The sequence below is a fragment of the Montipora foliosa genome, chromosome 14 (assembly GCF_036669935.1).
Source record: "Montipora foliosa isolate CH-2021 chromosome 14, ASM3666993v2, whole genome shotgun sequence".
Classification (NCBI taxonomy): Eukaryota; Metazoa; Cnidaria; class Anthozoa; order Scleractinia; family Acroporidae; genus Montipora; species Montipora foliosa.
Window position 1 is genome coordinate 22,248,401 of NC_090882.1, and position 21,485 is coordinate 22,269,885.

At 39.7% G+C, this 21,485-nt stretch overlaps 2 protein-coding genes across 2 annotated transcripts in view; both read left to right on the forward strand.

Annotated features, from left to right (window-relative positions):
• LOC137985004 (lupus La protein-like) overlaps nucleotides 1-7,536 on the forward strand; it is a 24,848-nt gene extending 17,312 nt beyond the window's left edge. The window contains exons 12-15 of the mRNA XM_068832394.1: nucleotides 273-332; nucleotides 1,417-1,534; nucleotides 2,317-2,382; nucleotides 5,934-7,536. Coding sequence (XP_068688495.1) covers nucleotides 273-332; nucleotides 1,417-1,534; nucleotides 2,317-2,382; nucleotides 5,934-6,142 — 453 coding nt within the window. The 3' untranslated portion in view covers nucleotides 6,143-7,536. The remainder of the gene's footprint in view (nucleotides 1-272; nucleotides 333-1,416; nucleotides 1,535-2,316; nucleotides 2,383-5,933) is intronic.
• A 6,378-nt stretch (nucleotides 7,537-13,914) lies between these two features.
• LOC137984894 (suppressor of cytokine signaling 4-like) lies at nucleotides 13,915-17,070 on the forward strand. The gene is made up of 2 exons (XM_068832233.1): nucleotides 13,915-14,904; nucleotides 16,472-17,070. Exons 1-2 carry the CDS (start codon nucleotides 14,020-14,022, stop codon nucleotides 16,934-16,936), a joined length of 1,350 nt encoding a protein of 449 aa, XP_068688334.1. The 5' UTR covers nucleotides 13,915-14,019; the 3' UTR covers nucleotides 16,937-17,070.
• The last annotated feature ends 4,415 nt before the right edge of the window (nucleotides 17,071-21,485 follow it).

A 21,485-nucleotide genomic window follows, 5' to 3' on the forward strand; every position in this document is an offset into this window, starting at 1 on the left:
CAAACATAGCAGTTTTAAAGTATTTAAATGAAGCTAACCTTCACAATTTATTGAACGCCAACCGAATAAAAAGGCTTGGCTTGGTTACTAAGAGTGGCAACGACCGTTTACGAAACGGAAATTAACGCCGGAAACATCCATTTGGTGGCTAGAGCATGCTCATATCAATCTGCGTCTTTACCACTTGGCCACGCCCTGAAGAGATGAATTGATTTCTCAAGGCTTCTTAGCAACGAGATCGGTAATTTGTGTATTTTGTGCCGTGCAAACAGACCCTGTTTGGGGAAGAAGAAGATATCGCTTGGGTGGATTTCGCCAGAGGATCAACAGAGGTATGTGTATGAGTGCACTTGTCCGGTGCTGACTCGTTGGAACACTTTGTAGCGGAAGATATACTGCACCATTTTGCAATTTTGGTTCATGCTTTAGTATGTGTTATGGGCACCAAGAAAATTATAGCCTCTCGAGTTATTGCCCTTGGGTATGCCCAGGATCGTCGCAAGCGATTAGATGTTAAGCGTCACCAATGTCCGCTGTTACTTTCTTCCTCAGCTTTAGCACCACTTGTGTTTAGAAACACGGGCAATAAACATATAGTTCCCCCTGACTCTACTTTTTAGGTGAACATAAACAGACTCAAAAACCTTAACCACTTTGAGTAAACACGAACGCTAACTTTACCTGTAAAATAGCAAATGGTTTGAACACAGAAGTCCTGTCAAAATACATCTTACCCGGACAATCTTTCTGTACCAAGTTTTGAACCTTAACTGTATTGTTGTAAATAGGTAGACGATTCTTAGGGTTCGTTCGATTGACTGTATTCCGGAATAGGAATGCTTGAAATAGAAGTTACAAATTCTTCGTTTTACGGAGATTCGCGATAAAATTGTCAAACCCCTGCTAAAATTTTATTTTAAACATATATTTGTTATCCTTGTTGCTTCAAAATGCTAGACACACGGTTTGAAATCATCACTCCACGTATTCTTTTTCCGGAGTAGATCTTTTTACAGTTATGTTCTTTGTTAAATGGCCTTTAAGTGAAAGTGAGGCTGAAGATGATACAGACCCCCTGCTTTTGTTATGTTAATGATGTTGTTATCGTGCCAATTAGTTGGAATTTTACGTAAGAAAGGCAATGGGGTTTCTACCAAAGCAACGTCACCTCTAGCCTCACTTTCATTCATAGGGCCAGGTAACTAAGCACGCAACTTTAAAATGGTCGACACTTCGTGACGTTTTTATACAATTATCGTCCATGTCAGTATTTACCACCCTGGGCATAAGTGAGCTAGGTAGCTTGTAAGCTTTCATTTAATTGGCACATTTTATCCTCAGAGTCAAATGGTAGAGCCTCAAATTTGAATGGTCATAGTAACTGCGTGGTTGGACTGAGTTTACCTTGTTTTGCAGGGTTTTGTCCGCTTTTCTAAGGAAGGAGGCGCCCAACGCGTTGTAGAAACTCTGAAAGAAAAAAATGATGGGAAAGTGGTTATCAGAGAGGTGGAGTCGACGGTCCGAGTTCTTGAAGGTATGAGTGAATTGCAATTATCCTTTGCTTCGAGTGGCGCATCCTGTAAAATTTCGCAGGATGTCCGACAAAGCATTCGAAAACTAATTCATGCTATGTATTCCCTGAGACAACTTAAAAGGAGACTGAAACAAACGTTCCCGGGTGACTAACTTGACGTACAGCCAGGTGATCTGGTGACGTAATTCGGAGGACTGGGGAGAAAAATTTTAACGCCGTATCCCACAACCGCGCGCGGCCTTATTTTTGAATTCAACGTGGCAGAGGCGAGGTTAGATCTCGTCGGTTTTTCTTGAATGTTCATTCAGTAACAGGAAATGTGGTAGACACGGAATGATCTGTAGAGTTTTGGCGATGAAAATACTGCAGGGAGTTTGGAAGCAACACCTAAGGTCCCGCGCGGTTGTGGGATACGGCGTTAAAATTTTTCTTCCCAGTCCTCCAAATTACGTCACCAGATCACCTGGAGTAGATTTTAGCGGGCGACGAAGAAATCAGATTCCAAATCTGGGTGGCGATATTTTTACAGCCGAGAGAAGTCGTCCTGCCATTCTTAGGACAACCGCTGTAAAACCGGAGCGCTTTTTCACAGAACAATTGGATCGCATCTGATTCATTCATCGTGTTGTAAGAAGAATATTCCAAGGCTTTCACAACAAACCTTAAAATAAACAAACAGAAATGTTTTATCAAAAAACAAAATCTTCACACACTCTTTGCAACTTAGCGTTATATGTACGTACAATTTATCAGCGATAAATTCCCTTTACTACTTATTGTAGGCGAAGAGGAAAAAGACTATTGGATTAAGTCTCTCCTTGACAGAGAAAAGGCCAAGCAGAAGAGAGGTATGCACTCGAGAAATGTTTGTAGTCGCTACGTCGGAGATTACAACTTACCCCTAATCTTCATTAATAGCTTATTGGGTCCAAGGGATCCGCTGAATCAAGTTCCCTTTTTCGGGACCAGACTCCAGGCTACACTGAAGTATAAGGAAGCTAAAGCCGGTGTGACGTAGACGAGAAGGCGGGCGGCACAAAATTACGGATTTGATAGGGAAAAAAATGATTGCACCCCCTACACACCACTCACGTGCATCTTACGTTTTCACACATTTCTTTAGCGTTCTCCTTTAAAGAACGTCGTGAAATTCGAGGTCTTAAGCCGGCCACACATTAAGCGAAAACAGCGCGGCTTTAATTCTGCCGCGAAGAATTCGCCCAATGTGCGGATTTAATTTTTATGCGCATTTGTCGCTGCGGAAATAGCGCAGAATATCAAACATGTTTGACATTGTCTTCGGTGCGAACTTGTCTGATGAAATTTCGCCTAGCGTGGGGACACTGAAAGACTCTTGTCGTCATTGCACATGTCACTTGAGGGTTAAAAGGGCAGTTAATGATGATGAACTAGACGCTCCTTGAGCGTACACTGGGTTGCCTTTGGTACGTGTTATTCAAAAGCAGAAGGGACTGAGTTGGGTGGTATTAAACTGCAGCGTTCCAGTCTATTTTTTCAAGTTGGGGGTCATTAAGACCATTTAAGGGGTCACCCAGAAGTCGTGCCAGCAGAGGCCCTTTGGCTCACACGTTGATATGACGAAACAAATCTTTTTCTAAGGTTAAAAACCTGGCTACCAGCCTATTAATCATTTGTCAGAAAGAAAAAAAATCCTGTCATCTTTAGAAAATATAGGCACGCATCGCGTACGTGTGGTAGTGCAGTAACACAGCGCTTTATTCCATATTGTCAAATCAGCTGCGTTTTGTCTTCCACGATATTCAAGTTCAATATGTAGCTTTAATAGTACGCGATTTTTTTTTTTTTTTATTGTATATAATTGTCGTGTCATCGTTAAGTCTTAGGTAAATAGCCCCCCTGAGAAGAACTGTGGTTACTAGCAAAGTACTAAACCCAGAAAGATTGAAAAAAATAAAAGGGAATCGAGAAACATTGCCTTCTAGGCTGACATGTTTCTATTTCCAAGTTCCCTCACAACAACTTCTTTTTACCACCAGTTTAAGCGTGCACTCAGAGCGTCTGAAAGCTTTGCAATACATGAGTTCACGGAAGTTTAACCCTATCCGGCGGGGTTAGTATCTGGATGGGTGACCTAAAAAATATACCCCTTTGCATTGCAACAGAAGCATAGGACCGAAATTTCTTTCTTTCAAGTATTATAAAGTTTGACAAGAAATGTGCGAATTCAACATAAAGATCACAATCGCAAAACGCTTGAAGTTGACCATTGTTTCTGCAAAGTCAAAAATTTACTCTCCAAGCCGAGGCTATTTATCACCAGGTAGTTCCATCGTTTTGGGAATAGCAGCTACTTTATTATGCATCAGCGTCACAATTTTTTGCCGATTTTGGGGCTCATTTTGTTGAAACTCAGGCACGCTTCCAACAGACCTGTTTCGTGACTTATGCGCTGCTTACATTGCATTACCACAAAAATCCTCCCATATCACATTTCAACACGTATGCAAATTTGTTAAGCTCGAAAATTACACAACGCACAAAAGACCTGTGGAAATCTCACAAAAATGTTTTCCAGCGAAACATTTATTGAAACAACAACACATTTGCTATTAGAGGCAAAAAACCCTTCCTGTTTCAATTGCGTGCGTGCAAACACACACACAATCGGCGTCACAGAGCAATTAAATAAATTTCTGACAGTTCACATCAAACCCTTTTCGAAAGAACCTTGACCGCAAATAATGAAGCACAAAAGAGACAACAAGCTTGAGTTCCATGAGGGTATATTTTGTTTAAAGATCCACTAAAACGCCATTCGCGTTATAATGACTTTCGACGCCATTGAAGGTTAAAATTCGTGAAATTTCCAATTGTTACCGGAAGACTGTGCAGGGTTGAGTACAAATAAATACAAATAGCCAGACAACAGAGATCACAGATCCACTCAAGGTGTTCGATTCCTTCTCTGTCTTTGTTGAACCTATACTGAGTTACCAGAGAATTTTTCATTTGTTTTCAGTGTTGTACATAACAGCACACTTGGCAAAATATTAGAAATACAGCTCACTTTGATTTCGGCTCGACGGGCGAAAGATTGTTGTCGAAGTCTATTACTCGTCACGTTTAACACTCCAGATCATTTATTTTTCACCGCCTGTCTAGTTTATCCAATTGACGTTCCATTCTTGAGCTCCATAAGGGTATATTTTGTTTAAAGATGCTCTAAAACGCCATACGCGTTACAATGACTTTCGACGCCATTGCAGGTTAATAATTAAATGTTCTCCTTTGTGCACCAGAGAAATCTACGCATTACCCCAGCCCCCTCAAACCTAACAAATACGCACAGAAGACTCTATGCACAAAGACACCGCTTAGCAGGGGAGTGACAGGCAAGACTTTTCATGACACGGAAAAGAAAAAAAAACTAACAAACAAACGCGTTTTCTAACTGGATTGCCTATGGCAACCCAGTCATAATGCAAAATACTTTACCTTAACGAGATTGAGTTCATGACTGAAAAATTTCTTTACTCTCGCTGAATAAAAATATTGGTTTCTTTTCAGGATGCAATCAGTGATACTACTGTCCTAAAATTCGAAAACAGGAGCTTGAGAAATTTAGGTTCTCGGTGACAAATAAATATCCTACACGGTAACCCTAACGCTAATGTTAAAAATAAATATACTCGGGAACGGGTTTCAAGGAATAATTGTAGATGGAGGCTAATCTGGTACCCAGACCTCACTCTGTCCCTGGTTCCGTATGACCGTGGGAGATCTGGGTAAGAGGTTAGATAGAGGCTCTATTTGATTGGTTCCTGGTAGCAAGACTGTAGCGGAAGACCTTAGACAGCAATGACCAGAACCAAGGTTGCTGACCAGCGGTTTTCGTTAAAGCAATGGTTTGCTGCGGGTGCTCAGTCTCGCGGGCTCAGAAAACCTGGTTGTGGTCATTGTTATCATAGTTAATAGAGGGGAATGGTTATGAAACGCGGCAATTCTTTGTTGTAGGTTTTTGTTCTCGTTTTTGGCCTTGACCGTGCACAAAACACTATAGTTTTTTTACTCCGTAGTGGAGGAACTAACCAATAGAAACGTGTTGATTACGTAATTCATGCATAGTGTATGAGCCCAAAACAAAAGATTGTGCACGGTCGTGGACTTTCCAACCTAAATCTTGGCATCTTTGTTTGCTGCTTTGAAGTTTGCCGAGCTTCCAAACCAGTCCCCTCTATTAACTATCTTGTTATTTAAGGGTTTTCGACTGTCGGCTAGCTTTCATAAAGTAGCCTCCCGATTTTGCTCCTTAACCCAACACCTCATCGAATAACCACGCCGTAAAGAATGGTGCACGTTTTTCCGGGAAAGAGTTCGATTTCTCTCGAATCAACTGCACCTGTTTTTGTTTCTGCAGGACAGAGACACAGAGGAGGGCACGGTGGTCGCGGCTTTGGAGGAGGACGCGGTCATGGACGCGGTCGCGGTGGAAAACGACGAAGTTTCGAGAAACCGCAGAAAAAGGACGATGAAATCGAAGATGAAACGCTGAAGAGAACACACACTCGGTTTGACGAAGATGAACCCAGTCCAAAAAAGATCAAAACCGAAGAGGCTGAAGATTGACTCAATGACTTGAGGCTCTTAAATTAGAGAATCTTATAGTCCGTAGAATTTTGTTTTTATTTTTACGACTTCATAGTCTTTTTTGTGACAGCTCACGTACCCGGCATACTCGAATGTTCAGCCTTGGAGGGCTCGTCTGCCTTTAGGTTTACAAAACAATTTGATTGAGGCGAACGATCGCTAAGTTATCGGCTTTACACAACAGCGGATAGAAGTCTGGTTTACAAGGGCTTCAGGCACGAAAATCACAACCCCCCCTCTCAACTTTTGTAGGCCTGAAAAGTAAAAGTTTGCTAGAAAGCAGTGGTTTTCGTTTTTAAGTATCGAAAGTGGATGAGTTAGTTTCTATCCTCTACTAAGTTGTCTAGTATGGCTAATAGGCCATTTTCGAATTCTCACGGCTGGACTGGACCTAGCATAAAATGGAGGCTAATACGGGCAAATCTTTTCAAATGCAAATTACTTTGCCCTCATTAGCCTCCATTTCATGCTAGATCCAGTCCAACCGTTAGAATACGAAACTGGTCTATTGGTCTACACAAAGGTAGTACCTGAAGAAATTTTAGTAGGTATGCAACAAATGCTATCTGCTTCTGAATCCTACACTGTCCACCGCTTTAGGAGTCTACCTCGTTCCTGCAAATGCTGCCCTTGTGGTTGACTGGTGGGAGTTATTGCACCAGAGGGGATAGTAACGACCTCAAATTGCTCCCTTCCCCCCCCCCCCACCCCCTTTCATTTTCGTCTTCTCCTTTTGCAGAGCAAGACGTTGATAGTAACTCGTTCTTACGATTTAACATTTAATTCAGTTCAAGATCTCGACTCAATCGTTGTTTAGTTCCCCGCCCCGTTTTTTTTAGTCCTTTCGGTCTCACGATCGAAACGTCTAACCTGATAATTATCTTCATTCTCAATACCGTTCTGACTGACATTTCATGAAAATTGTAAGGAGGATTTACTTGCTGATCACTTCTGGGAGTCAGTGGGTTTAAGTAAAGTTATTTCGTTTCAGTTTTTTTAGTTTTAGTTTTGTTCTTTCCTTTACAGATCTTGGATGATTTAAATATCGCATCAAGATGTTATATTTTCATTACACCTTTCGCTCTTTTTTTCTTGTTTTCTGATTTAACTCTGCACGTATGGTGTTTAGTGCGTGCCATACAGTACAATGACATCCTCTATTTTTAGTGTTACGTCTTCGAGATCCGTCGAGAATGGATAAATATTGTATGAACTTATAGACACGTTTTTGGGTTTTTTAAATTCGATAAAACAATTCACAAGTTAGAAAATTGGGTGAAAAGTAGTGTCTTACAATTTTTTGTTCATTGACACTGTAAAACTCAGAATCATATAGTGAAAGGGTCTTCAAATAAACTTTTGATGTCTTTGAACGATTGACTATTGTTGCTTAATTAAGACGCCATATTGGATTTCCAACGCATGCGTCATTTGTCTTTCTTTCTTTCTTCTTTTCTTACTAAACAGGAAACGTAACGTCGACACCTGGTTAATAAGTAGCGATTAATTATTTAAAATTAGCATAACTCTGCGCTACATTAACCTTCTGGTAACAGTGGGTTTCCAATGGACGAAGATTAAACTACTGCAAATTTTTGTTAGAAGGGCAACGTTTTGACTTTCGCTGCGCAATTCGCTGCGTGACCAAGTATATTTTTTAATTAACTTCTATTATCTAATACGAAGTATAAGAAAAACCTTTAGTAGAATTTGAGTTACTGATAAAAACACTATCGGCGGAAGATGAAAAAAAAAATCCATTGGGTGATTTTCTCAAAAAAATTGCGAATAAACAAATCAGTCCTGCTTTCACTCAAGAAATCTGAGTAGGTAAACGAGCCAGCTCTCAAGATATAGCTCAACACATCTAACTAAAGTTGTTTCCGGTCTCACACTGCTTAGCCAGCTGACTAGGGCAGTCGAATTATTATTATTACGTGGGCTTGTTCGGTTGAAAATTTTCAATTTGTGCCTGCATGAGCTACGTGATACAGGAAAATTTTCCCCCGTCATTCGATTTACGTTTGTGCGTCTTTAAATTATGATCTAATTTTAAGGGCTGTTAATGGACTTGGTTAAAACACGTGAATTTGTTGGGCTTGTTATGCAACAAGGAAACGCTATAGAATCACAATGACATCTGCCCAGCAATGACGGAAGAGGTTACATCTGTGAGCACACCACTGCCAACATCATATATTGGACTGCCACTTAATATGCAATTCTAAGGCCATCAATGTTTGGAAATGTTCCATATTCGTCCCCAATGCGCTTTCAATATCATCATCGACCAAGAGTGACATTTTTAGCCCATGATCATAGTTAATAGAGGGGAATGGTTATGAAACGCGACAACTTCCTTTGTTGTAGGTTTTTGTTCTCTTTTTTGGCCTTGACCGTGCACAAAATACAATAGTTGTTTACTCCGTACTGAGGAACTAACCAAATGTGTTGATTACGTAATTCATGCATAGTGTATGAGCGCAAAACAAAAGATTGTGCACGGTCGTGGACTTTCCAACCTACATCTTGGCATCTTTGTTTGCTCCTTTGATGTGTGCCCAGCTTCCTAACCATTCCCTTCTGTTAACTATGCCATAATCTTGAAAGCTCAGGTTGGACCTGTTTGTTCTTATTCTCTAAGCATTTCACTGACTTTAAGGAACGCGTCACGAAATTGAGTCTATTCCGACCCTTCGTTTTGTCTCCATGAGTAAACATACGCTGTTGTTGCCGAATAAGCCTACCTCCGATATTTGGAACAGAACCTATAGATGGTTTCCATCTGACGTCACAGCAGCCATGTTTGTGTAAAGAACAATTGAGAAAACGGTCTTTTTGGGAATTTGACTCTATTATAATGCAAAACATGAGGCATAATTTGCTATTGTTTTGTACACAAACATGGCCGTCTCCTCACGTGATTGAAAACCATCTATAAAGTGATAAAATAATACAGCAAGACATGGAAGTTTCCAGTGTTATGATCTCTCTTATGTGGACGAGTAAACGCTTGGAGATCGACCTATGTTAGGGACTCCATGTCCCATGGCTATTGTCCGTTAATTAAGCCATAGACCACAAGTTTCTATGGTTTATCATGCCTATAAACCATAGAAACTTGTGGTCTATTGCTTTTATATAATAATACAGAAGACGCGCGATTTTTCCATGAGTTTACTGGCACAATGAAACATAGCTGATTGACCAACCAGAGCGCGCGCATTGATTTGGTTATTATATAATGTATAATAAATAAATAAATAAACAACTACATTTCAAACAGTAACAGAAGAGTATGAGTGCGAATTGAGAAGAGTTAGTAGAACCAGTCATAATCAGCATCATCACAACAATAACAATAAACAGACTGACGTAATGCGACTAAAACCCATGGAGAAAAGCCCTTCAGTCGACTGATTTGGGTCGATAACAGCTCATGCAGCCCACAGGCGATCGCAGAGGTCGCAGGCCCGGTTGATGAGGACTTCGCTAGTATGGGGCATTCCTAGCTCCTCATTCAACCAAGTATCAACCCCCGTCCGAAATTATTTAACTGTGGTGAACAGATCAGTGGGAACAGAATCATTATGAAGATATTTTGGAGTCTTCACGGTGATACGCTACAAGCAACTTTCCTTTTAATCTCAGAATCAACTGCGCAATTGCAAATACCAACATTAAGTGAATCGTAGCTTTGGTCCGGGCTTCTCGCCATGCGCGCACATTTTCTCCCGGAAAAGTCCGTGGTCATCGGAGTAGGGGTCTTGTTAGTGTAAAGGAAGGGTCAAAATCCCTGACGATTTTTGTTGAGCATTCCTTTTTAATTCTGGTGTCGTAATGGTACTTTTATACAGACGGAGGACGGTGCTATTCGAAGAGATCATAATTAGTTCCGGGATTTGCACGAGTCTGTTTTCACGTGCTGAAAAAACGTGCAAATCGTTTAAAATAAGATTATACAATGGAGGAAAACATTACGATTTAACTGCCTTGCCTTAAGAGATTTTATAGCTATATAGCTACCGGGAAAAGCTATAGGATTAACAAACTTAACAAACAGCTGAAACAAGTTAATGTTAGATTAAAAGAAGCTGAATAGTTTTCAGAACAAGAAAAAAATGTATGAACTTAATCCATTGCAAAAATGGAATCTGCTTTGTGAGCTTCAGTAAATCAAGCTTCGACGAAGCACAGCGTTAATTACTTCTTGCCAAGTTACGCCAAAAGGATTTAAAAGTACCTAATCGCGTCATAAAACGGCCATCAAGCAAGAAATTCACGACCGGGGACATTGTTGGAGTTATATAACGTGTACCTCACGTGTCAATAACGTTACACCTGTGCAATCTGCTAGCCGTTTTCCTTCCTGGTGTAAAGGTATAAATTTGTATCCTGAGCTTGCTACTTTCTAAATTAGAGCGGCCACATTGAAGAGATACTTAAGCATACGAGCCTGTTAATTGTACTCACTTTATCAAGTGTTTGACAAAAAGCTGTAATTGAAAGTCGTAGGGAATGAGTTCTTGGAGGAAAGAATCGTATTCTTACCCACGAAAGATCTTGGACATTGACGAATACCAAGAAGACACTAAAGCTCGTCTACTAAAAGCCTACTTGCGAAAGGGTTACAGCTTCCCTGAAGTAAATCCCACAATTTATTACCTGCGAGGAGGAGATTCCAATATTCTTTTCCCTTTTCCAGTTACCGAAACAGGCCGCCGAAACAATCACTTCGATGAGAAATCAGAAAATCTGGGCCCAATTTCCAAAAAATACAGCATTGTAAATAACAACGAATTTTATGCTACACAAAAGGAAAAGGGAGTGACCGATCTGCAGGTGGTATCTGAGAAATCTGTCAACACTGTCTCAAGATGTTCGGAATATCTCGAGGATGCAAACGAGTTTGACGACGATAAACAAGATGAAACGAAACAAGTAGCCTTTTGTGGAGAAAATAATGAAGTAAGACACTTCGCACACAAAACAGCCCGTTATTGGGAACGCAGAAAAAGAAACAATGCGTCGGCGAAGAAATCCCGAGACGCAAGAAGGGCACGAGAGCTTCAAACACAAATCAAAGTGGCTTTTCTCGAGAAGGAAAATATGAGATTGCTGACGGAGCTTATGGCTGTTCAACATGAAAACCTGTGTTTACGAAGTATTATAGGAGTGAAAATGTAAAGAATTTCGTATTTGTTTTGTATAAACTAATCATGACTGAAAGTTATCGAAAGCAGAACTTTACGAAGAGATTTCAAGTTAAGTGAAGCTGTCACGGGATGTTTTTTTTTTTTGTTTTTCAACCAAGACTGTACAGGAATCATTCTTCTTTAGCTTTACTCGTGAGTATCGGGGATGGAAGCGGAATATTGAATAATGAATAACGGCTTATAACAGAAAAGGATTAAGGAATATTTAGCGTTCGAAAATTCGGAATAATAACCGCTTACTAACCGAGCGTGAGGGCCGTACTGGGGATATTGGCCAGAGGTTGTGGCAGCGCGAGGCCCGTACTGCCACAACCGAGGGCCAATATCCCCCAGTACGGCTCGAGCAAGTTAGATTAGTGAAAGTGTCTAAAAATGGTCGTCTGAAGTCTTCATCCATCTTCGAAATCGGCAAAAATTTCAATTTTTTAAAATTTTTCTCTGGTACTTTCGCTGTGAAGAATGACAAAATTTACTTTTTTTCTCGCAGTTTTTATTTCAAATAAAGTTGGTTCAAATTATGAATTTGCCGGCTTTGCCCCAAAACAAAAATACACGGCTTGGATCGTTTCCATGGAAACGGTCCGTACTGCAAAATCCGGACCGAGAAAGAATCAATCAGAGTGCTCGGACTTTCCCAAGACCGGCTTTGCCATTTTACGATTTCCGTTCGTGAATAACGAATACGGAAGAATGCATATCGAACAAAATTTCAATTGCGAACAATGAATAACTCAGAAAAAAAACTGAAGGAATAATAATGAATAACTGAGACCTAATTTTCCGCTCCCAGCCCCGATGAGTATAAGAAGCTTAAAGAATAGGAGAAAGGCCTCTAACGCTGTTTCGTAGGAAGAGTTTATGATCTTTAATAACATTTTGGGAGAATTGCAATCATCGTTCGATCCGTTTTCATCCTTGCTATCTCTAACAAGAAAAGAAAGTAAATAGTCGGTGAAGTAACGTAGCCTAGTGTCAACAAACTGCAACAGTATTTTCTGCCTTTTCGCAATAACACGACGAGTAAATTAGAACTTCTTTGAAAGCCTTGGGGAAGGAAGTTGTTCTGCACCATGAGCTCCTGTTTGCACCGATGCTTTATGTATCGCATTGTATAGGAATCATATAATGAATGGCTAGCTTCCACCGGTATCTGGTAATGAAATAAAAAGGATCTAACTCTATCAACAGCTTTTAATTTTTTTAATGATATAAATCCCGAGAATGACTTTGCACAGCAGAAACGGGGAAGAGTGCCAAAGGAACGAGGTGTAGTGTGTGGTAGAGAAAAAGGGACTGAGTACGACCTTTTGAATGTCGAGGTTGCCTGGAGCGAGGGATTGGTACTCAATTTTGGCTGCGCGCTTTTTCAAAAATGATGGAAACTACGATAGATTTAAGTGTAAAAATCCAAGACAAAGCTGGACCAAAAAAAACACGGAATAGGCCATATTCAGCTTGAAAGTGAGGCAGTGAGGACAAAGACAATAGAAACACGTGGGAATTAATGTGAAAAATATTTACATATCATCCACTTTCCTTTGTCTTTGTCCTCACTGACTCGCTATCAAGCTGAATTTTAATATATCGAAAAAGGCCTATTAAAAACCTAGTTAAAAGTTAAATTAAATGAAGTAGTTTTGACGGTAGCCTCAGCCAAATTCAGAGCCAAATTCAGAGACTAGGAACTTACGACAAAAAGCGAAACGTAAGGAAGGTTTGAATAAGACAGCAAATACAAAGGGGGAGGACGGAAGGGGGAGAGGAGGGCAGGGGGGAGGGGGGAGAGGGGGCAGGGATGGTAAAAACTGAAGACAATTAAGTGGGATTTCAACTGGGATTTTTGAAAATTGTTCAGCCAAACAGTTTTTCAATTTTTCATCTCTTTTGACACGAAGCTTTGATGTGCGTTGTTAAAAAGTAATTTCTAGGGTAACGTTTAGTTGAAAAAAACAAAAAACCCAGGGTGACACACTATAACACCAACGTACGGTTGCCAACACATCACGCATGCGCACAACCATTTCACCCGACAACCATGGACATCTGTTTCGGCCTCGCTTTGAGTTGCATAATGAGTAGGCAATTAATGGTAATGGTAACGAATTATTTGTATAGCGCATTTTCTATTGGCATATTCAAATGCGCTTTACAAGCAACTGATCTATGGGTGAGATCAGACATCAGCAGTTGTAGGTTTTTGTTCTCTTTTTTGGCCTTGACCATGCACAAAACACAATAGTTGTTTACTCCGTACTGAGGAACTAACCAATAGAAACGAGTTGATTACGTAATTTATGCATGACGTATGAGCGCAAAACAAAAGATTGTGCGTGGTCGTGGACTTTTCAACCTAAGTTTGCTCCTTTGATGTTTGCCGAGCTTCCAAACCAGTCCCCTCTATTAACTATGCTTGAATTGGTTCAATAGCATTGTTGTGGAAGAAAGGAGAAAGTAGACCCGATCGATATTCACCTTCGTTAGACTTCGGTATATCCTCGTGGGTGTCTTCGCATGACGACCGTTTAGGTTTGGGACTGAGAATAGTAAAGGAAACAAAGCCTACCACATATGTCGCTTTTTCAGATACGTCCTTTGTAGCTGCAGGTAAAAGATCTATTTTCTGCAGTAGCACAGCTCGAGATGGCTGAAGGTGGTGGGTTTCCATGGTCTTCGCGCCGTCGAAAATCCCGTCGCCGAGAAAGTGATAGGGACAGCTTAGAAAACTTTAGCGAAGACATCGAAAGAGATCTTTTGCGAGTAGTTCTAAGTGATTCGGAAGACTTTGTACCACAAGATGTAAAAAGTACAACTTCAGTAGCTTGCAGTTGTGACTGCGACTTCCAGGAAGACGATCAGCCTAGTAGTAATGCTTCTTGCGACACGAAAAACCGTCCTGACCTAATCGATTTGGACCCTGAAGTACGTCGCCGAGAGCAAATTAAAAGACTGCGTCGCTTGGCAAACAAAGTTACTATTAAAAAAAAGCGAACCAAGCCTAGGATGATACCAGCCGATGAGTACTGTAGTTATGAACGAGATGAAAATGGCTTGGGATTCTATGGTCGATGTCTTGAAGAGGCAAAACGAGCACGAGAAAAGGCGGAAATGAAGGCGAAACTTCGGCGGGACGAATCAAGAACGTCACGAAGGCGAAGACCCCTTAGTATGATGACTTTTAGATCCAGAAACAACGAGGACGAAGTGCCCGCTGGAAGGAGAAGGCCCTATTCGTTATGGGGCTTTATAAGCGTGCCATCAGACACAAGTGTGGAAGAAACGGGAGGTGCTGCGGAAAATACAGGAAGAAATTTTTCAAGCTCCACATCAACGCGTCAATTGCCCGAGGGAAATAGCCCAAGTCCTTCAAAATCTATGAGCTATGAGGAATTTCATCGACAGAGAAGGGAAAAAGCTCGTTTAAAAGCAGCTCAACATCGATTTGAATACTTTCTCATTAGCGACATCGTCTCTATAACGAACTGTCCGTGGTATTGGGGAAAAATCAACCGGTTTCAAGCCGAGAAGGTGCGAACTCCATACGTTCTTTGCAAAACAATAACCTTTTTATGTTTACCTTTGTTGATCTCTTTATCTTATAAAGATAAATTTAACTGTCGTTATCACTGTGTAGATTATAATTGTAGAAGTCCAGCTTTTTGTTTCATTTGATTTTCACTCTCGTGACATCGTGGATAAAAGCGAAAATTATCAGCTGATGAGGGAATGTTTTGAATTTTAATAGTAGCTAATAGTTGGTTTCCAAGGTCAATTTTGCGGCAAACATTTTGGACATTTTGAGAAACATCACTGAATGCGAAAAGCGAATTTACAGCAAGTGAACAAGATTATCAGGATCAAGGATCCCTGAAGCTTGCCAAATTACGTATCAAATTGTCTGAATTTGTCTTCTTGACACGGAAGAACGTTTATTATACCCAGCAACGCCCTTGTACATTTCGAATTACTCATTAATGTCAAGATCAAGGCGGTGAGTTTCGTGTTTGAAGTAAATTTTACAGCAATCCGAAAAATTGCGAAGACTGCAATATTAATTTCTTTTGAAGCTGAAAAAAAGAAATAGTCATATTCCAGTGTCGTTTGGCTAATTTTAACAAATTGACGACGTGACGACTTTTTGTTAATAATTCGCTTTCAAAACTTATTCCTTGTACACGGCTCAATGAAATTTCTAAATAAAGATGCTCTTCACCTGGACTAAACATAATATGCGAAAACAGGTTTAATTTACATAATTGTATTTTAAAATGTAACGTCAGTCTGTGCTGGCTATATATGTTCAATTTAAACTTAGTTGTAACAGGCTAGGGGAAATTGTACTTTTAGTTTCTAATTTTATCAAGGCCTCCCTGTTTGGCTTCTTCATAGTTAGTAGAGTATGGTTTCTTGCTCCGCAGGGAAACTAGGCGAGACAAACCCCATTGGAATTACATATTTGATATCATTGCAGATGTCCTAGAAGCTTGCTTAACATATTTCACTTCTTATCAATGTAATTGGCACATGTAATCCCACGGACCAGGGGTAATTAAGGATTAATTTCATGTGTATTGTCAAAGTCTTCAAGAAATTGCCCGAGCCTGAGGGCAATTTGGAAAACTTTGAAAATATAAGTGAAATTAATCCTTAATTGCAGGATGGGCACCTTGCGACTACATCACGTAAAGGGCAAAGTTAATTAATTAATGACGGAAGCCTGTTCTATGCTCGGACAAAATTAATGACAATCAACACGTTCCCATTCAGTTAAAGTTCAATTCACTAAATCGTTGCTTTCAACAGAAATAGCGCTTAAAGGGTAATTTATGTGTGGACAAAAAAGTAGTTTAATCTGGAATGAGTTCTCTTGTAACTTGCTCTGGATAAGCAATTGTTAACCAATCAGGATCTAGTAGTCATACCCTCTTGATTACCAAAAGTGCCCTTGTGGTTAAGAAAAAATGCCCTCCGTCTCAGCCAATCAGCATCCAGTAATTTTTCCCCACATGTGAGAATTGCAGATAGCTGGAGACTAAAACAGTGCATTGTCCCAATGTGCAGTGATCTTACAGTATATGTGTTTTTGTGTTATTAGATTCTTGAAGGCTATCCTGATGGAACCTTTCTGTTGCGCGACAGTGCCCAGTACCACTACCTCTTCTCAGTGAGTTTTCGCAGATATTATCGTACTTACCATGCAAGAATCGAGCAGTGGAAACACAAGTACAGCTTTGACAAACCAAATGATTATTCCTTCTATTCCACAAGTGTCTGCCAGTTATTAAGGCATTTTGCACGGCCGGACCAGTGCACGTACTATCAACCTCTTTTGCTGAAGCCACTGCAGAGGAGAGTACCAGCATCACTGCAAGACCACTGTCGGGCTGCAATCTGTAGCCGAACAACATTTCAAGGAGTTAGTCAACTTCCTCTTCCAAACCCTTTGAAATTGTTCTTGAGGGAATTCCATTACAAAGTTCCTGTTAAGAGAACAGAGGAAAAGGCCACACAAACACCGGTACCAAGAAAAAGATTCAGTTCTTTTTTCCACAGAGACTAGTTTTGGTGTAAGCGTTGTCACTGTTAAGGTGATTAGTACTCAAAGCAGTACCCTGCGAGCAGTCTCTTTCGATCTTCCTAGATAAGTTGGGAGGAGGAAAGTAGACTCTGCTCGCCGCTTCCACATTTTGTATTGAGCATGCGTTAAAAATTGAAAATTTATGTATCCGGTGTCAGTCACGCGTGACCAGTAGCCACAAAATGAAGAAGAAGAAGTCGGAATATTTTCGAACAACTCCGGCAAACACACGACAATCAAGGAATCATTTCATTGGAAACTCAAGATAGTCCATATATCTTAAAAATGCCATTTTATTTTTTTACTGAAAAATTTATAGGTTTCTATCAGACTAGTTTCTGTAACCGACACATATGGGAAAAACTCATGGGAATTCTAACAGTTAAAATTACCACACTGTTGTAAATTTCAAAATATTGATGATGCGTGGCGACTGATCATGCGCAAAAATGAAAAAAAAACAGGTTTGACAAGTCGAAACTGGACTGACTCATCCAATTCTTTGGATGAGCGGCAAATCAAATAATGTGGAGGCGGCGAGCAGAGTCTACTTTCCTCTTCCCGAATTATCTAGGAAGATCGAAAGAGACTCTGCTCACAGGGTATCAAAGCAGGGGCTGCATAGTACATTTGAAAGTGGGGGGCTGGGTTTTGGTATGGATCACAGAAGTGTGAGGGAAGTGGAGAGAGTTTAGGAGAAAACAACACCATAGCAAAAAAGTGGGCTCTTCCCTCTCTGTGGCTCCTGCAAAGCCATGATGAATAATTATGAGGTAGTGTCAGTGGTAGTAAGAACATGCCATACAACTAAAAAATTAAATTGCACTAAATTTAAGTTTTTTCAAAGTTTTGTAAAAGTTAGTTTTTTGCAGGTTTCCCTCAATAAGATTTTCTTTTCTTAGCTTGTGTTTTTTACAGTGAACTGTTAATTTCTTTTCTCTCATTGTAGTAGAACTTGTAGTGTAATATCAATTAGTTGGACCATTTTTTGTTGCAAATAACAGATGGTTAGAAAAAATATTAAAATACATTTATCATTAAATATTCATCGATATTTAGACCACTTTAGTGTGGGTTTTTTAATGTCATTCATTAGACGTTTTTTGAAGTCATGAATTTTACAGTAAATAAATTCACGAGAACACTGTTACTGTTTTTTAATGATTATTAATGTCCTTTGTTAGTATTCAGATAGTCCCATGTGAAGATTGTAAGGAAAGATTGTTGTAGCCTGAAGGTCATTTCAAACATTAATTAAGGTCACTTAGAAATAAAAAAAAAAGAACATCAATATTTTGGTTGGGTTTTTTGTGGAGCTTTTTTAGGAGAGAACTATGGCCGTAAATGGCTAGCCAACTATTGCAGTTTTTTAACCGATGTCCCAAGCAGTATTTATGTCTTTCAAGTGTTTTAGACATTCAGTTTTTCCTGTATGTTCGTTGGGTTACTGTTTTGGCTGTTTTATTTTTGAAAATGTACAACAATATTTTAAAAATTTCTTGAAATGCTTCTTATATGAAGAAGTGATTTTGGAAAACATTTAACTATAAAAAACTGTGATAAAACATATCTAAACGTATTAAAAAATACTGAAAACTTTGTTAATTGTTTTCTTTGTGCTTGTCTTGCATTATTTTGATTTCTCTGTTTTCTTGGGGCTTGTTTAGAGCCACTTAGTGAAGTTATCCACTTTCTAGCGATTTACTGCCATGAAATGTTCCTAAATGGCTATAAATTGCCCCAGATCACAGAGAAAACAAAGTAGGGCACAACAAGCACTAGGTAAATCATGTTCTTTTCTTATAAGTAGCATTTCAAATCAATCCCAAATAATTATTATGTTGTAATACTTAATTAGATAGTTAAAAGCATGTATTAGGTATCACAACTGTTTATTTACTGGACTATAAATATGTAACAAACAGTTGTAATAAAAATACGTAAATCAATAACAAGATAGCTGAAACAGTAGTCCATGCAGTGTCTGGACTGCATGTGGGGTCAAACCTAACTGGAATGTTACATATTTGATAGCAAGCAATACACCTTATTCCAAAATGGTGGCCATTTTAGTATTCTTTTGTTTGCTTGCAAATTGGCCCCTTTGGTACCCTGGATTCCTGGGGTTATTTTATTGCTATGAAAAGAGCAAGTCACAAAGCGGCGCCGCTTTGCGACGCGCTCTTTTGTCGCTCTTTTCATAGTGCGAAAATAACCTCTAGAATCCAGGGTACCCCTTTGGCCTCGTTCAAGGTTAAATATTCTTTTGAATTCTACATTTGAAAGCGAGGCCAAATGGGCCAATTTGCAAGTAAATTGAAGAATACTAAAATAGCAGCCATTTTGGAATAAGGTCTGTAGGATTAATGTGCGTTCTTGTTTGAGTGTTGTTAGTTCAGTACGTTGTGTAAATGAATAATGCATATTTAAAAGTAACGTTTTTATGGTCACTGCTAAGATCAGCCTCCCAACAACAAGGAGCCTTACATCGACTTACAAGAAGATGGTATTGTTGCCTTTAAATTATCAACGATAGTATAGTTATAGCAATTAAAACTCCCAGTAGTCTTTAAAGTTGCACTGTCTGTTTTTTGGTATTAAAAAGAGGATGAAAAAAGCTTTTACAGCTCTTCCCCTCATTTAAAGAGGTCATAATTTCTGCATAAACTGAAAGTTTCAACACAAGGCTACCATTTGGGTCAGAATGATTTTACTTTCAATTTTTCATTAACAAATACACAAATGCAACACCTACATTGTTAGCCTAGACAGTTGACAAATGGAATTCTCTTATCGACAAGGATATTGGTCATCAAGGTGGTCAAAATATTGTGGACTCAGGGCAACCCTAAAACCCAGAATCTGAAATCATAGGTCATTGTTTTGCCAATACAGAGTAAAAACTATCCTAAACATTCATAAAAGCTAACCTTAGGCCTAATTAGGCCTACACAAACGTTTTTAGGCCTAAGGTTAGCTTTTATGAATGTTTAGGATAGTTTTTACTATCTGTATTAGTAAAACAATGACCTGTGATTTCCAGATTCTGGGTTTTAGGGTTGTGGTGAGAATTCTCTTTACATCATGTTCTGTCTGGCCCAAAAGATTTCAATAACACCTCCCATTGTATTGAACTTTTTCAACAGGGGTTCTCTTTATTATGACCTATCCAATTGGGGAGTGGTTTGGAAGGGACAAAAGCCCCATTTCAGGGATTAATATTATCTTATGTGGACTCACTTCCAACGACCTTATTAGCGTTCACCTTTTTTCCTTATTACTTTAGGCTGAGATCGAAAAATTCAACACTTCTCAAGTGCCTGAAAAATAACATGCACCCCCCGAGGACCTATATTTTTTTTCGTTTTGGACAGAGGGGCGTGGGAAGGAGTTTAGCATCTGTCGACTCCAAGCTCTCTCGTCATTCAATATGGTGGTTCTCACGTTGTCATGTTGGGTTTTAACTTTAACTTACTAACGAAGGATGGGACAAATGTATTTGTCTGGGATGCGAATGGTGGCTATAGGATGGTAAGGTACTTTCCTGGTAAACAAAAAAAATGTATAAATTTTTCAATTTAAAACTCTCGTTCATTTCAGGGTTGTCGTTATCGCCAGTGGAATAACATCTTTTGTATTTGCCAAGAAATATATAGACAAAAGGAGACTTGAGTTGATTAAAGCTAAAGGACGAAAAAGGATGTTAGAAGCAGAGAAATACTCGAACGATGAGACCTAAATTCCACAAAACATCCGAAGATCTCCGAAGATCACATATGAAAACACTGTCAGGGTGTGAATGCAGAAAGATGAAATTCATTTTAACTTGTACGGAAGGAGCACAGTGGGAAACTTTCATGAAATGTCATGTATCTGAAGCAGCTCCTCATGTTGGACCTGTTTTGCAACAATTATGATAATTATTTTGTCTCTGTTATGCTGAAAGGGTTGCATTTTCGGCTCAAGAACTCGGCATAATTTAGCATAAATGTACACTTCATAAATTCCTTTATGCATCGATGGGCACAGCCCAAGGAGAGTCTACAACAGAACACAGAGACCATTATGCAAGTCAACCTCTAAGGGTCAGTGAGCATTAACAGAGAATAGACTATACTTGGAGGCATGGGCGTAGCCAGGATTTTTCAAAGGGGGGGTCACACTGTGTCAAATAGAGGGTACGCGCATTTTCGCAACCTGAATATTGTAGGTTGTTTGAGTAAAAAACGGCTTACAAAGGAGGGGGGGGGGGAGGTCATGGGCACCCTTCCTGGAGGAAGACTTCGTATATGAAGGGGTGGGGATGTTCTTCGGAAACTTTGAATTAAACCCGTTTTGCGGTTTTGCGGTTACTGGTCACATGTCACTGACTCCCGAATACGTTTGAATTTTTATAGAATTTTCATATGTGCCTACGGCTGTTATAGCTTGATGGCGTTTCAAATTGGCCAATGAGAGTCCAGAATGTAATATGATCGCCATCAAGCTATAACGGCCGTAGCCACACTTATAGCTGAACGGATGGGAAGAT